The 17,347-nt window shown below is 34.3% G+C and overlaps 1 protein-coding gene across 2 annotated transcripts in view; it reads right to left on the bottom strand.

Annotated features, from left to right (window-relative positions):
- The window catches only part of LOC130834829 (bifunctional heparan sulfate N-deacetylase/N-sulfotransferase 4), a 231,384-nt gene extending 222,972 nt beyond the window's left edge, over positions 1-8,412 (bottom strand). For both annotated transcript variants that reach the window (XM_057705743.1, XM_057705744.1), the window contains exon 1: positions 7,435-8,412. In XM_057705743.1, coding sequence (XP_057561726.1) covers positions 7,435-8,412 — 978 coding nt within the window. The remainder of the gene's footprint in view (positions 1-7,434) is intronic.
- Between the last annotated feature and the right edge of the window lie 8,935 nt (positions 8,413-17,347).

Below are 17,347 nucleotides of genomic sequence, written 5' to 3'. Positions count from 1 at the left end.
GCTACTTACTAGCTAGATGAGTATTGATATTGCTAAGCCTCATTCATCCAGAAAATGTACAAACTATTTCCTCTTAGTGTTGTCATATTAAATGATATACTGCCTGTTAATGATTAGCTCAGTGCTTAGTGTCCTTTAATATGCTAAATAAATACTATTTTGAAACATATATAGTAATTATTATGCCCGTATTGTTGTAACAGGCTCTTTTATAGGTCTTCTCAAAAACATCTCCCTGATTCAAAGAATATATTTTTCTTCAGTCCTAAATCAGATCCTGTCACTTTCTGGCTTAAAATCTTCAATGATTCAAATGGTATCCTTCTGCCCAGAGAGCTCCATATTATGGCCACAACCAAACCTTTGGCATTTAGTCCCACTACTATTTCTTATTTACTTTATCATCCAACTAACACAAGCAACTTACCATTTGTCCTCATAGTTTCAGCCAAATCTTAGCTTGGGCTGACCTACTGGCCAAGAATCTACTTCCCCATTTTGATTTGCTAGTGTTCTGTCAAACCATTACAGGAGACTCAGATGTCATCTCCTCCATGAAATATCCCTAATTCCTAGAAGAAGAAATATTGTTGCCCTTTTTTTGTTCCCATTGTCCATAATAACTTTTGAATTGCACATGTTGAATTGCCTTGTATTGTCGATAATTGTGAATATGTCTTGCCTATAGTTCAAGAATTGAATATTTCACATATTTGTGTAAACTTTATAATGAAGAATAATACACAGAGCCTATAGGTGAGAAATAAATGATTTGAGCATTGCATTAAATCATATTAAGTTAACATATAAACTGTAAATGTTTTCGGTTGAATACCCAATTTGGAAGAGATATCACTGGTATATATTTTCTCACTTTTTTCATTCTTATCATTTAAGAGTATACTTTCATATAATTGTGGCATTTTTTTTAAAGCGGAGAAAGATACTATTTGCTTCCATAAAGGAATATTCTTTTGGAACAATAGTTTTTCCTTCCATTGACAATGTTAAACATATGGCCACTAGAAAGACTCCAGAGTTAAAAAAAGAAAAACCTGGGACATTTACATTGGAATTTTAAATAAAGGAAGGAAAATTATGATTAAATATATACTGTATAGTGGCTGTCCTCTTCCAAGTACATTTGAGGTCACTATTGACTTTACCTAAATACTTCTATGTAGCTTCTCTTTCCAGTCAAGCCAAACTTGACTTACAAAAACATTGTAAATACACCCCAGTGTTCATAGCACCATTTTTACAATTGTCCAGATATGGAAGCAACCTAAATATCCATGAGCAGATAAATGGATATAGAAACTGCAGTATATATACATAAATATATACACAATGGAAAACTACTTAGCCATAAAAAAGAATGAAATTTTGCCATTTGCAGCAATATGGATGGGCTTTGAAGGTGTTATGCTAATTGAAATGTTAGACAGAGAAAGACAAATACTGTATGATATCACTTATATGTGGAATCTAAAAAATGCAACAAACTACTGAATATAACAAAAAAGAAGCAGACACAGATATAGAGAACAAATTAGTGGTTACCAGTGGGGAGGGGAGGCAGGGGCAAAATAAGGGTGGGGGAGTGGAAAGCAAAAACTGTTGGTTGCAAGATAGGCTCAAGAATGTACAACATGGTGAATACAGCCAATATTTTGTAATAACTGTCAATGGAAAGTAAACTTTAAAAAAATTGTATAAAATTTTTTAAAAATATATAAAATCTCCCAGCTGAAAAATAAATAAAATAAAATTAAACGTTTTAATGAACACAGTAATTCTCTCTGTGTTTATATAGAAAATGGATCATTCTTATTATGTCTTTGATAGTACCTGCTTTTCTTTTTGAACCAATTGAACGTCTTCAAATAGTACATCTATTTCTTTCATGTGGGCACCTAAGGAGGTTCTAAATGCAGTTCTTCCCTGGAGATCTAAGGAGTCTGAGTCAGTGTCAGGGCTGCAAGGAGTCTGAGTCAGTGTCAGGGCTGCAGTTTCATGCAAGTCTTGCTAATGCATCCTCTCTCCTTTATAGAATTATTGCTGTGACTGAGCTTCTGCTTCCAGGTCTCTGTCATGTTCTCTCTGCTAAACTACATGTTGTCAAATCCCACCCTTCCTTTATTAATGGGCCACCCACTACCTTCTGTGTTATTTTTCTCAGAAAGACTTATGCCCACAAACCTAATCCATTCATTCTGCTGTGAAATATCCCGATAAATGCTGACCCCCATCTGCCTGGGCCACTGCCTTGCTCTTAAGCTACACTTGCTGATTGCACGCTGGCTCACTTGCTTAGAAACTGCCGAGGAACTTTCAGATGCTGCTTGCTTGATTCTGACAGGCCATCCATCCAGTTCTTGCTGCCTGGACCATTCTGTATTGCTGAATCTATACTGGTTGATAATGTATCAAATCTAGATTCCATCTACCACATATCAACATTTCCTTTTAGGCTCCTTTTTGAAGTCTATTTATTCTAAGATATCAAGGATTCTTTAAAAAATATTTATTAATTTGTTATATTAACAAGTTGTTTCAGTTACAATTGTAAAATTAGAAAACTAGTCTTTTCAATTGCCAATGTAGCCTCTCATCATCTCTGTTGATGCTCATAACACCAATAATTTTCTATTTTCTTAGGTCACTTCTTTAAATATCATGAGATTTCTTTATTTTCTCTTCCAACCCTTATTCAAGTCTATAACAAAGTTTGAACTTTTCTTCCATACTAGATTTCTTCTTTCCTATTTATAGTAATCTGGCTCCTGTTAAACATGGATATTCTTACAAAAATTTGAACTGGGATTTTATTTATATATTTACATTAATCATAAAAAATTTCTCAAATATTGTCATCATATCATTTCCTTGTTTAAAAATGGCTTTCAAATAGCTATTGAAACTAGCCAAAGTTCATTTCAAGACCCTCTACTAACTGCCTCCTTTATATTTGTTAACTTAACATGCTCTGTTTTGGGTATTCTGTTTGTACAATTTATTACTTTTAGACTATAAATCTTTGAACCTATGATTTTCAATGCAGGAAATACAGAGTCAAATAAATGCATAAAGACATCCAAATTTAGACACTGGTAAATTGCTTTATTTGGATCAAGCTTTAACACCAGTCTAGGTACAGATCTATTAAAAACACTATGTGGGGGAAAGAGTCAAATGAATCAGCCAGCTAGCCACTTATTTTGGACTTCAGGTTTACAACATAGATTTTTTTCCCCTATTTTTGCCTCTGACTCAAAATATACATATATATCACTTGTTTTTAGACAAAACTCAAAATTATCCTTAAATTGTTCTTTTTTAAAGTGGTAAGTCAATTCTAATTGACTTACTACTAATTAGTTCTGAGACTAATCAGTTCTGCACTCACTAAACAGTTAAAAGACAGTGTAATGATCATCAATATAATATTTTCAAACCATGTCTAAGATTGCTTATTACTTACGTTGGGACATAATTAGCTGTATGAGAAAAACTGTTTCACCACCTAATTTTGGTGTAGGCTTATGTACATGAAGATGAGAAATGACAGTTAAGGTCACTGATTATTCAGGGACACAATTTCATTTTAAAGTGAAATCACCACCTACTTGGGTCATTAGGGCATGTGTCGCCTTCTCATAAGAAGCTGGACTTGGGATAGCTTTTGAAATATGAGTAGATTCAAGGAAAATATTTTAGTGAAGTCTTAGAAGCTGAGAAAAGAGGTGAAAGTAAAGTAAACATGATCAATCCATTGCAGAGGAATAGACAGTGGGCTAGCCTAACAGAACAGTGTGTATTGAGTGGTGGTAAGAATAGATGTTGAAAAGGTAAACTGAGCTGGATTACATAGACCTTAAAATAAAGTTTGGATTTCTCAGGCAGATAACGTCTTAAATATAGTCTTATACAGAGTAGATGTCCAATGAATAAATGGATGCATTTCTTAAAGAAATACAAAGACATACAAAAATGCTAATAATGGTGTTTTGTTGCCAACAGAGAGAATGACGACAAGTAAACAGAACTGATGAAAGCACCAGAATTATTTATAGCATCAATAATAAATTTGATTTCATTGCCAGTGTGGAAATTTACTTTCACCATGTTCATGATTTTCAAAAACCTCGTTGAGAAAGAGCATTTATTGTGTCTTAGGGAAACTATGAAAAAAAGAACATATTTTCTCAATTTTATCAAATTTCTAAGATTATACCAAGTGTTACAGCCAAAGGTAAAACATCATTCATAGAAATTAGGTTAGTGGACTGCAAGAAGACTTTTTAAATTAATTTTTTAATAATCAGGATGGCCCTTTATTATTTTACCTTTCTCTAAAAAACACATTATCACTCAACTGATATCACCTTGGGAATGAACATTTTCTACACGTAAGTAAGGCCATGAAGAAAACAAGAGTTGCTTTTAAAACCAAGAAAGAATAAATTCAAGTGTATAAGACATCACTCTCCATAGCCTATGGTCATCTTGCTAATACAGCTTTAGATACACAGAAAGGATTTTGTGATTGCCTTGAGGGCCACACAGAAATATTAACAAGTCAAAACATGACCACGTTTTCTGATTTCATTCATAGCTAATATTTCACAATCTTTCAAAACACAAAATTAGTTTCTAGAAGTTTCTATACATTAAACTTCTCTCATATAATGAATTTTTCAATACATAATGAAATTTTAACAGTCAGATGACAGTTACTGAAACTGTCTGAGCTTAATTTTGCTTGCCTTAGAAATGGACATATTAATTTCGATATCAGTGAATTTGGTCAGATGAGGGCATTATGAAATAAGATAAAGCACACAAATCTCAAAAAAAACCCCAACTAGATATATTGTAGTTTAGATCTGGCAGAACCATGTAGTGGAAAGAATATGGACTTGCAAGTTCAGTTGAAAAACTTGCTTTCTTTTCACTGCATCAAATTCTGTGCCTTAAAAACACTAATTCTTTAGCAGTATGATCTAGAATCTCTATCTCAAAGTGAGAAAATTGGCTCAAATAATAATGTTCTGGTATATTTTTTGTCCATAGAGTGAGGTGGTGCTGCAGACAAGGCTATGTCTGAACTTGTTAATTTCTCCCAGGTATATGCTCCCAGTTTAATTGTGGGAGTGGCCCAGACAAGGTCCAATAGTGCACATAACCAAGATTTTTCAACCATAGCTCTCCAGCTTTCCACAATGTGTTCTACTGAGGAACAGAATACCTCTACTCTCTAATTTAGAATAATATAGAAAAATGTCACTAGCTATCCAGTACCCTCGCTTTGCAAAATCTGGGGAGATTTCAAGGGAGGATGGATTTCTACTCATCTGTCAGTGTGTAATGAAATGTTATACCACCAGAAAAGGAACATGAGGACAAAGCACTGGGAGTATGCAGAACTTTCCTACACACAATTCAAGATTCTTACTCACAAAATCCTACTTATCCAAAAAATAATAGTCAAAAGAGAAACCAAATTCCTAAGACTAGAACTATAATTTTAATACTGAAAAACAGTATTTCCTATTGACCTATAAGTAACCCAATAGGTTACTTCAGTTCCAATCAAGTTTCCGATATCCTTTGATTAATAGTTCTGAGCAAGAACCAGACACAACACCCAAAGGGGCAGAAAAGAGTATTTTCTTCAAAGTGACAGTTAACTGAGTATGGCCACGTGTGTGTGTGTGTGTGTGTGTGTGTGTGTGTAGAATATACAATTAGTACACAAATGCCCATACATACACACTATGCATATCTATATATACACACACTTAACTTTTCTGATTATTTATCTGCCTGTGGTATTGCTCCAGCCTTTGCTAAATTTTGGAATTCTGTTATTTTGTTTGGGATTATGTCACTCAAGAAGTCATCAGTAATCCTTGAATATTATATGAGTAGTGGTGAATAGCTATTTTTTTTTTTTTTCTATTAAGAACAAGTGATATAGCAGAATTTGAGCTGGAAAATTTTAAGAGTTTTTTTTTTTTTTTTAAAGAACTTTTTCAATTCATTTCCATTCACAGTTTATCAGACTAAAATGAGGAAACTTTTCAGGCTTTCAAGATAGGGATCACTCAGAGAACCATTTGAAGCACATGACCTTGCCTTAAGTTTATGATTTTAAAATTAAAATAAAGCTAGAATTTATATTAATTAAAAGGAATAGTAAATACAACAAAAAGTAAGAAAAAAAAACAGAAAAATTTAGACAGAATTCAAGAGAGGTCACTTAATCCTTACAACAATACCCAAAATGAAGTATTTGCATCCTAGTCAAGTGATGCGTCATTAAATGGCTCATTAAAAACAGAGTTCACTAGTCCACCTGTACTTTGGAGGTATTTAAAAAGTGAACTTATTTCACTGGTTTTAATAATATTTTATTATATTGGTAATAAGGTGTTAGGCTGGGGAAAAAAAGCTGTTATTTTGAAGAATTCAATAGTATCGAGGTTTCATCTTTGGAGGATAAAAAGCCTAATAGCAGAAATTCAAAAAAGATGACATGATCTTAACAATCTCTAGTTCCTTTATTATTCTAAGCTGTGTTCTATTATTTTTATTTATATGTTTGCTAAAATTACTTCCTCAGAGAATGAATTTAATTGTATATAAAACTAGATAGGCACAAGTGAAAATGTTGAATCATGATAATAAAAAAGGGAATTATTCTCAGAACTACCTACCCAACCTAGTAAAACATATTTGGCTTTTTGCTTATCTAACAACAATCACAGGGGTGAATTTGTGATACTGCAGGCAATTTCACCATAGCCTAGAAGTGCTACCAGTAACACTGCTGTGTTACCCAAAATGATGTGATAATAGAGCTAGTGAGGGTAGTTCCTGAGGTCAAGTCCAAAACCACATTCCCTATAAAACTATTTTTGTTCATATCTATATTTACAAGTATATGAACATTTCATATAGACAAGCACTATGCTTACTTGTTATAGAAAAGTCTTGGGCTGCTTCTCCATCTTATAGTTTAACCACCATTGTCATACCCAAGTAGGGCAAGAGGATCCATCCAGTGATAGATTTTCATGACTGTATTATTCTCACGGCTACAAACTGCAACGTGTATAGAGTAATGGAGGCTGTTCTATGGGGTGCTAGCTGGGATGGGCAAAGTCTAAAAGAGGAAAGGAGATTAAGTTCAAGTTCTCTTTGGGATATTTTATTTCTATGCCCCTCTGAAGCATTTTGTGGGTGGGTGAGGAATGGTTAGGACTTAGTTTAAGGTGTTTTGGGTTTTTTAATGCTTATTTTATCTCAAACTTACTGCATCTTAAAATTTTGAGTGGTTAGGAATCTAAAATATTCAAAATTATATTTTTATCAATACCACAGAGTTAGTGAAAGAAAAAAAATGATGTGATTTATAAATGTTCTTACCTTCACATCTTTGACATTCATCCTTGTTCCTTCTTTCCCAACAAAGATATCATCAATGTCCACAAGGATATACCTGTCCAAAGACAATGTCAGCCTCTTCCCTGACAAGAACGAGATGGCATCTATGAAGATGAGCTTGTGCAGCCAAAAGTTTAAGTTGTTTCCAAAAAGAACTCGCTGAATTCCATCATGAAGCCCCAGATCCTGAATCACAGTCGCATAGAGTGGTTTGCTGGACAAAGATGAAAGGGATTTTTCTGTCTGTAATTCAGTTAAAAGCACAGGCTGGTAGGTTGAATGATTGTATTGGAAAATTGTCCAGTCTTCCCCGGGAAGAGGCCCTTTCTCAACCTTGGGGGCTTTGGTAATATGCAGCAAAGGAGACTGAGGGTTGACAAAACAGTCCTTTAGAGCTACATTATTGAAAAGGTTTAATGGAAACCCTTTCAACTGTGTACTTGGTGAGCTGTTTTCATTGGCTTTATGAAAACCAATTATACTAACACTGTATTCCACACAGTATTTTTCTAAAAGCTCTCGATTCCATGAGTCCATGCTGACATACTTCAAAATATTTTCATAAATAACTAAAATATATTTCCCTTTGCCATTATCTGTAAGAGGAGGTATGTCTCCCTTGCCAGGGGCAATGACCATATGGAACTGAAATCGGCTGGACTCCAAGATAGCGATAATATCTTGACCGAGTTGAGAATATTGGCTCTCCACAAACAGGAGGACAGTAGGATCAGTTTTGGATGTATCAATAGGTTTAATTGTCTTCAGCTCCATTGTCCGATATGGTAGGATTTTAACGTCAGTACATTCTGCTTCCGCAGTGGTTACAATGAGTGTCATTTCCTGTTTATAGCCAGAGTAAAGGAAATAGGCAGAAATGACAATGCTCACCAAGCAAAAGGTAGCTAAGAGAACAATCAATGTTCGAAAACTTCTCCGAAGCTTCACAATAAGATTCATTTTTTAAAAATACTGCTTTGGAAGATTTTTCCAAGTTCTTTTCCTAAAGTGCCATCGTGAATAAAGTATGAGATGGTACAAATGCCACTTCCCAAAAGTTCATGTAACCATTGCAAACCATGTAAAATGTTTGATGGGATTGCAAGCAAGTTAAAGCTGGAGGACAGTGGACCAGGAAAGTAAAAGTTGAAGAGATTCTGAATATGTCCGGTACCAAAGATTGCTGTAGAGTCCTTTAAACATTACCTGAAAGGAAGAGAAATGTAATGACTAAAACAAAAATAGTAATATAAGTATTTATGTGTATACCTATGCTGAGATATAAGAACCATACATATCAGAGTTTTAGTGTAATATGCTAAAATATTAATAACCTGATGTTTACAGTCTAGATTATACTGCTTAGAGCATAGCAGATTTTTTTCATGTCCTCAAGAATATAGAACCCTATTTGATTTGGCCAAAATATCCATGTATATAGAAACACAGATTGAAATCATTTTTCAAACTAGTCACCTCAAAAAAGAAAGTAAGAAAAAAAGTTTCAGTGTACAGTGGTAATACCATCAAACTTGCTTCCACAAGGCTGGTAAACATTATATACATATAGAATTATTAGGAAATTAGGTACCTGTGTGGGGTTTGGAGCAGTGGAACATGCTCTTAAGTATCTACTTAGGTATCTGGAGTTCTAAGGTGAGGGAATGATTTTGTCTCAAATATACAATAGTTACAGATTTTTCCCTTTAGTAACATTCTTTTCTGATGTCACAGGGAGACACTGGCCTTCTTCAGCATAACAGCCAAAATAGAGAGGATTTCTCTTTCCCCATTCTTAAAAGCTAAGTGAGAGAGAAGCTATGGGAGAAAGAACAAAATGGGAACAGGATCTTAAGATCTGTCTAATAAAATAGAGGCCAGAAGCCTAGATGAGAAAAAAAATCTTGACATTTTTCTCAAAGCATATTCCTAAATTTGGCTGATTTTTGCAATCAGAATTAAAATTGTTTTCACTTATTACATTTTATCCAACACTCAAATATTCTGTTTCCCTTATCAATTTCTTTAGTTCAAAAGAAAAAAAAATGTAGAAAGCATTAAAAAAAAAAAACCCAACTTTCCCAAGTTGCTTCACCACAAATGGACATAATTTTCCATTATTTTTGACTCTGATTTTTAGTGAATTCCTTCCTATACAAATTTTCTTCATTCTCCTCAAAAGTGTGTTAGACTAATTAGGAAATTTTCCATTTCCCAGTTTGCCAAAATAATGTCCCTAGGAAAGTACCCAAAATAGGTTATATTTCCAATCTGTGATACATATACTTTAAGGTGTATATTATTGATGTATTATATCATAGAGAATCAAATCAGCATGTTTGGTAATATGAGTTGTATATTCCATCACATTGTAAATATTTTATGAGTTTATTTTTTATTTTTTAATTTGAAGGATCTGAATAATTGATATTAATGATTAAAAGATTATTCGATTAAATGATTAAACATAATATTATATCACTACCTCCATTTTATATTTTTATGTTCTGAAATACATTTTTCCTACTTAGTAATTTAAATTTTAAAAATCAACAAGTTGAAATAACATTTGTTTTTGTCTTAGATATTGTAAAAATTTTTAAAACAATCTCAAAAGTCCACAATTTAAAAACTTTAAATTTCTACCAAACATTTTAATTCTTCAGATTCCAAATATATAAGTAGGCCTGAATTTTCCCCTTTAAAATAATGAATCAATTTTAAAAATCTCTCCAGTGATTTCAAATTCACTTTAAAGGAAAATTAACTCTACATACTAGTGATGTACTAATATCCTGTTATCAAACATAATTTATAAGATAATTATTTGCTCCCCCCCAAACTTTCAATTGTTTTAAATTTCTGTTCCCTTTAAACAAATCAAATTACATTTTACTAAAAAGAAATAAAATACAGTGACAAAAAGGCTTAGGTTTGATATAAAACATATAAACCAATTATGGTCTACCCTCTACTTTTATGTATGTTTGAAAACATTCATAAAGTAAATTTTAAAATAAAAATCAAGTTAAATTATATATATAAAATAAACATTGAAAGAGATTTGGAATTTGCCAAAGGAAATTATCCAGTCTTTATTATCTTCCTTCCTAGACTTCTCCAAGCTCATGTATTTGATATAAAAGTCCATTTAAGGAAACATGGAATCGGTTTCAATACCACTCCCACTCCCACCTTGCATCACCCCACAAAAGTAGAAATCTAACCCACATATTTTGGTGGTTTGTTTAGTATGTTCAGAATACATTCAATCAGGAATTTGAAAAGAACCTAAGTTCATGACAAGTTCATATTTGTTAAAGCCTTATCTATTTTGACATGAAAAATGTGATTTTTATTTTTGAATGTACAAAGTATGAGATGTCAGTTTTGCATATTAGAACAGCTCATTCTAATATGCAATAGTGAAAAAGAAATAAAAAAGCATATGGGACTAGAACCTGCCAACCAAAAAAATAAATAAAATTTAAATGTGACATTTATTTCAAATTAATATGTTCAGAGTTAGAAGAATGATAGATGCATATATTACCACCACTGTAGATATGCTTGACTCTGTGTTTTTGTGCATGTTCCTGTGTGTGTGTGTTAATCAAATGAATTATATATCCCATTCAATTCTCCTGTTTATTCTTCCCTAGTGGCCAGTGGAGGTGAGGAAGTCTGGACAATAAAAGATAATAGAATAAGGAAATTTACTTATGTCCTATATCCTATGCCTAAGAAATGGTATGGCATTGTTTGGGATGCCAAAGAGATGTGGTATATATATTTGGGGAGAGGAAAAATTCCCCTCACTAGCCCACTGAGTTCTTTGGGGTGGTCTAATAATTAAAATGGAAAAAAAAAAGACATTAGCAAGAGAAAATCAAAGTTAATTTCATATGTATGGAGGTTTCATAAGACCTAAGAAGTGACCAAAGCAGGCAGCTTTTAGTCATAGAAACAATAAATTTGAGAGGAACTGACAAGACAAAGAAACTTTGGCTTGGGTACTAGTTAGTGAGGAATCTAAGCTATTTGTTTACACAGCCTTCTCTGCCCTGAATTACTTATCTCTGGTGATAAAGATGTCTCCTTACCTCCTGGTTCACAGAAGATTAACTTTCAGATGGGAGATTTAGTTCCTAATTTCTGGAGACAAAGGAGAGATGGAGTGTTCTTCTTGCACTGGCCCTTTCTTAAGTAACTTTAATTCCAAATAATCAATATGCCACTTTGGCACATTTGGGGGTGGCCTGCCCTAGGCCCCAACAATATATATTGATCTCTGCCCCCAGTTCCTGGCAAAGAGATCCTAAATCCCATATAATTTCCTGGGTGATATGAGTGTCTTTTGTCCTAATGAGGTGATAGGAACAGGACCCTTGGGGTCCCTGGGCACAAAAGTCTTCCTGTGTCCCTCATTTCTTTGAGGAACAGTCTTCATTTAGTCTCCATGACCTTCCCTGAGTTCCAAAGGGCAGATTCAAGCAGCTGTTAATTAGGGAAGGCAGGAGACAAGGAAGAAACAAATACTCAAAAGGAACAATAGTGCAGCCTTGGGGCAAGGTCCTAGCTCCCCATCAAGGGATACACACAACAGTATCTTTGAGCTGCTTTGCAGATACTGAAACCACCAGGAGGTCGGAGAATTAACAGTACCCACAGGCACATAGCCCCCAGACTGTTTGGAACTAGAGGGTTGATGATGCTGACTCCCACTTATCTCACCACCAACCCATCAGAAGAATGTCCACGAACTGATCCCACTCTCTTTGAACCATTACCATAAAACCTCTCACTACCCCTTCCAGGTTGGGGCACACAGTTTTGAGGGCCCTAGACTGCGGTGGCCCCCTTTGCTTGGCAAAGTAATAAAGCTATTCTTTTCTACTTCACCCAAAACTCTGTCTCCATGATTTCATTCAGTGTCAGGGTACAGAAGCTGGATTTGGCTTCAGAGGCAACACGTAGTGGGTTCCTGGATGGAAGCTGGATGCCAGAGAGACCAAACAATAGTTAGTAGCTTGGAACTTTCATCCCAGTCCTATCAAATGGGAAGGTGACCCCCAAAAAATAAAAAAAATTAAAAAAAAAAAATGGGAAGGTGAGAGGGCCTAGAAATGATTGGTCCTGCCCATGCAATGAAGCCTCTATAAAACTCCCCAAAGTACTGGGTTTGGAGAGCTACTAGGTTTGGGAACAAATTCACTCACAGGGAGGGTGACACAACCCAACTCTGTGAGGACAGAAGCTCCTGCTCTCAGGACCCTATCAGCCCTCGCCCTATGTATCTCTCCATCTAGCTGTTCATCTGTATCCTTTATCATACACTTAAATGCTAAAACTAAGTATGTGTTTCCCTGAATTCTGTGAGCTGTTCTAGCAAATAACTGAATCCAAGGTAGGGATATCATGGGGACCTCCAATTTGCAGCCAAGTCGGACAGAGCCAGGGACCTACTACTTGTGATTGGATCTGAAGAGGGGAGCAATCTTATGGGACTGAACCCCCAACCTATAGGGTCTGTGCTAACACTGGTTAGTGTCAAATTTGAGTTGTAGGACACCCAGCTGTTGTCACAAAGCACTGCTTGGTTGTGGGGAACCTCACACACCTTGTGTGAGAAGTGTTATGAGGGTGATAGTAGTGTCAGAGTAAAGGAGAAACACAAAGGAGAAAAAGTAGGTTTTCTATACACTTATCTAGTACTGTGATCCTTAAAAAGAAAAAAGAAAACAAAAAAGGCAAGGCAGAGCCCAAGGGGGTTTGAACATCAACTTAAGCATCTTGGAGAGATCAAATAAGACAATCAAGATTATTTTTAAAGGCACACATATGTTAAATGAGTCATATAAAATTAAAAATATTCATTTAAGGATAATGGTGAAGACATTAAGATGCTGCTCCAGAAGTCTGCAAATATGTTGCACGTGTTTTTAAGGAGTCTAGGTGATATGCTAAAATTGTAATTTTAGTTAACACAATGCATTGTGAAGAATGAAGCTGAGACCAGTTTAGCCACAAATTGGCACAAACAGGAGCGCTTTGCTTGCTTTCCCCTTCTACCATGATGTTGGCCTTTCGTTACAGAATGAATGGACACGTGTGTGGATGACTGAATAAACTGCATCTATGAAGAACTGATGTTTCCTTAAGCACCATACTAAGCAAGTTAAACAGACTTTGATCCCAATTCCATCTTCCACATATCCTAATACATCTATTGCTAAACATTTGGAAAGGGAGACCTTCTCATTATTTTGGTAACAATCTATCACAAAATTCTGGCTGTGTGATCCCTGTGCAGACTTTGGTGAGAAGAAACAGGAGGGTTTTTTAGGTGCTGCTTTCCTGGCTCTCACCGTTCTGTTTTTTGTTTTGTTTTGTTTTGTTTTACTTCTAATTGCCCAAGTATGACCCATCATATCAATAGTGGTGGAATAAATATCTCCCAGAATTTCCCTCACTTTTAAGATTAGATAGTATGAAGAAATTTTTGTGTATCTGTTTTAAAATCACTCTTTGACTTATTTCCAAACTGTATTTATAGATTTTCTAAAATACAGTCTGCAAAGTCCATTTCCCAAGGGATCTCAATCATTGTAAATTTTTAGTAATTTTCGGTAGCAGCAGAGAAATTAGTAACCGAGCCAATGCAGGTACTATAGCAGTTGTGATTTTTGGCAAGAAGGAAATTCAGAAGCTAGCCAGGGGCTAGGAATTGCAATGACTGTATGCATGATTGTTTCTTTCTTGAAGGTGATCTGATGAACTATACAGATCATCAAAGAGGCTCTTCATGTTCAGCTGAAATTGAAAAAAAGAGAAAATAGTTACCTGCATTTAAGGAGTAGCTACTACTTGCCAGTGGTTATGCTACAATTCTTTGCATTCATCATTCTCTTTAGCCATTATTAGTTTATTTTTTAAATGATGAAATTGAGATTTAGAGGGTGTAAGAAAAAGACTGAGATTATACCACGAGTGATTTTGATGCTAGAGTTCTATTTTCTCACTGTTGCACTGATGGGAAAAAATCAAAATTAAGTTAGTTGAAACGAAGATTTTAGCAGTTACCATAATTAAGTACTTTAACCCAGATATCAGCAAGTTTTATTTCAACTTTAAAAATTCAGATATTCAAAGCTAAAAACACCTAACAAAAGACGAGAAAACATCTATAAGTGAATTGGATCAGCTCAAAAGCAGCTGTATTGTAAGTTGGGATGACATAAGAACTGCAATAATTTGACCTCCTTTGACTTTTCATGATATGTGGGGGGAAAACATATTTTATCAATTTCTACATGCTATGTGAGATTTTTGTTTGCCCTTAGGAATTTTATAAAGAATTACCTTATATTTCATATCAATAAAGCAGTGTTTTTAATTAAAAACTGTGCTATGTAAACATTTAACCATTTATTCAAAAATATTAATGGCCTCTTCACTCTCTAGGGGAGAATTCCAAAATTTATAACCATATTTCAAGAGAGATACTCTTTTTTTTTTTTTCAAATTATAGGTTAGCACCACATAAAAGAAAATGAAATAGACCAGAACAGAAATACTGATGTACTTCACGAAGGGTAAAGGTAAGTAGTGCTTTAGGAAACTTTGGGGGGGGGGGTGTATTTATTTGTGCTCTGGGTCCTAATGTAAGATTATTTTTTATTCTGAATCCAGGGTCAAAAGATTCTGAGAAACACTACTCAAGCGGGTGCAGCTAATTCAAACCATTCGCCCTGGTTTTATAAATATTGCAGAGGTTTTGGCTGAAGATGAATGTGGTCTCTTATGGTTCCAAGTGGTTCCTAACAATATCCATTATTGATTCAACAGAACTTGAGACTGGGAATTGGATGATAACATGTGGTTTGGTCACTTGGGACTCCTTTCAGCTTCCAGCACACAAAATATTGTGATATCATTTTTGGCAACAACCACAACTGCATATGTAAATTTTTTCAAATAAAGGTGTAAAGAGATGGGTAATTGTTATGTTTACTCAAGATCAAAGAAGTATGCTTCTTTTATGATCTTCTGCAATAAGGATCTTTTCTACCCTTGTAAATAACCAGTTGACTATTACCTAACGTTGATACATTTCATATTTTCTTGATTTCAGTGATGTAATATACGCATATTTTAGTCCCCAAAGTGTGCATTTTTATCAGTATAAACTCCTAAAAGTGTCATTTCAACCATAATGATAACATTACTACCCACCTATTATATTGTAACATCATATTATACTAGGTACATAGCTCTGAGCTATTAGCTATATTTACACGTCAAAAGATTATGAAGGCAACTCAGTAAATAGAAGAGGAAATGTAGGGGGATTTCTTTTCTCACCATTTCCTAGAGATGTATATGGAGCCTATTTATTGTTTTCCTAGGTCTTGTTTTCTAAATCAGAGAAATAATATGATTTTTCAAAAGAAAGAATCCTTTTTTATTAAAATCAAACTGCAAATATCTATGTATTTATCTTGTTTATCAGAAAAAAACATGGGAATTTTGAGAAGAAGGAAAATACTAAATGGACATTTATTCTGTTTTACCATATAAGATTTCGAGCCGTAGTAGCAGAAATGCTATTTGTGACCAAGTAGGGTGATCTAGTAAAGTAATCATTGTGTAAAACTCTTTCATATTTATATTCAAAATTTCATTATTGATTTTTTCCCTTAACACTACTGAAATAATGATATCTCCAATATGGTCCAGAATTAAATAGAATTAAACGGCTTTGTAATGCTTGTATCTTTCCTAAAGGTTCCTGAAATCCAGACAACTCCCTTAGAAACTTGGGATGACTTTGGATAGATCTCTGGCACCTGTCTCATTTTGGTCTAGATTTGGGGGTAATATTTACAATGGGACATTCAAAATCAAACTAGGGCCAGATAGGCTGTCTAAAATTTAGTTTAATTTTTGATATGCTCCTATTTTCTCCTTTAGGTAAGAAGCAAAGGCATTTATTCAACAGTCATTCAACACATAAATGTATCTACCTTTATTAAGAGCCTACTATTTTCCAGGTACATCTGCGAATTCAGCTGTATATCATCTCACCGTTAAAAAAATAAAAATAAAAACCAGCTACCTTATTTTGCTTTCATCTGTTCTTAACATCTTCTTTTTATTTACTATCTATTTTTCTTTCTTTCCTCTCTAGAAAATCTTTTTTTCTTAATATTGGATATAAAACGTGCTAACGGATTTAATGGGAAGAGTGTGGCCATTAATCAGCCAGTCTATGTAACAATATTTCCATTTCCTATCACCATTTTATTTTCTCTCCTTATAAACAATTTATATGCGAGCTACAAAAAATAGGAGGAAATACAATGGTATGCTTCTTTATTTAGACAGTCTTTACAATTTTCTCTCAAAAGCATGCTTTTATTCTATAAATTGTCTCATCTATTAAGGTGATATGAAAAATATTTTTAAAAACCGATACTACTTTCTTTCTTTATGCAAGGTATCAATATATAAATCTCTCATTACAAAAGCATGAAAAATTTGCAAACCCAGAAAAATAAAAACGAAATGAACATTGCTTAATAAAAACCTCTCATGTATTTCCTCCTAGTCTCTTTTAGATACATAGTTTGTAATTTGGTTTTATGTAGTTGTGATTACACGACAAACAATTTTTATCTTACCAATTAACTTAAAATTGTAACAAAACTAGTTATAATAAAAGGAAAATGGGACTTCCCTGGTGATTCAGTGGTTGAGAATCTGCCTTTCAATGCAGGGGATGCGGATCCAATCCATGGTCAGGGAATTAAGATCTCGCATGCCCTGGAGAAACTAAGCCCGTGCACCACAACTACAGAACCCATGAGCTTTGGAGCCTGCAAGCCCCAACTAA

Source organism: Hippopotamus amphibius, chromosome 13 (genome assembly GCF_030028045.1).
Source record: "Hippopotamus amphibius kiboko isolate mHipAmp2 chromosome 13, mHipAmp2.hap2, whole genome shotgun sequence".
In the NCBI taxonomy this organism is placed as follows: Eukaryota; Metazoa; Chordata; class Mammalia; order Artiodactyla; family Hippopotamidae; genus Hippopotamus; species Hippopotamus amphibius.
The sequence above is the reverse complement of the archived record's forward strand: the minus strand, read 5'-3'. Positions and strand labels throughout refer to the sequence as shown.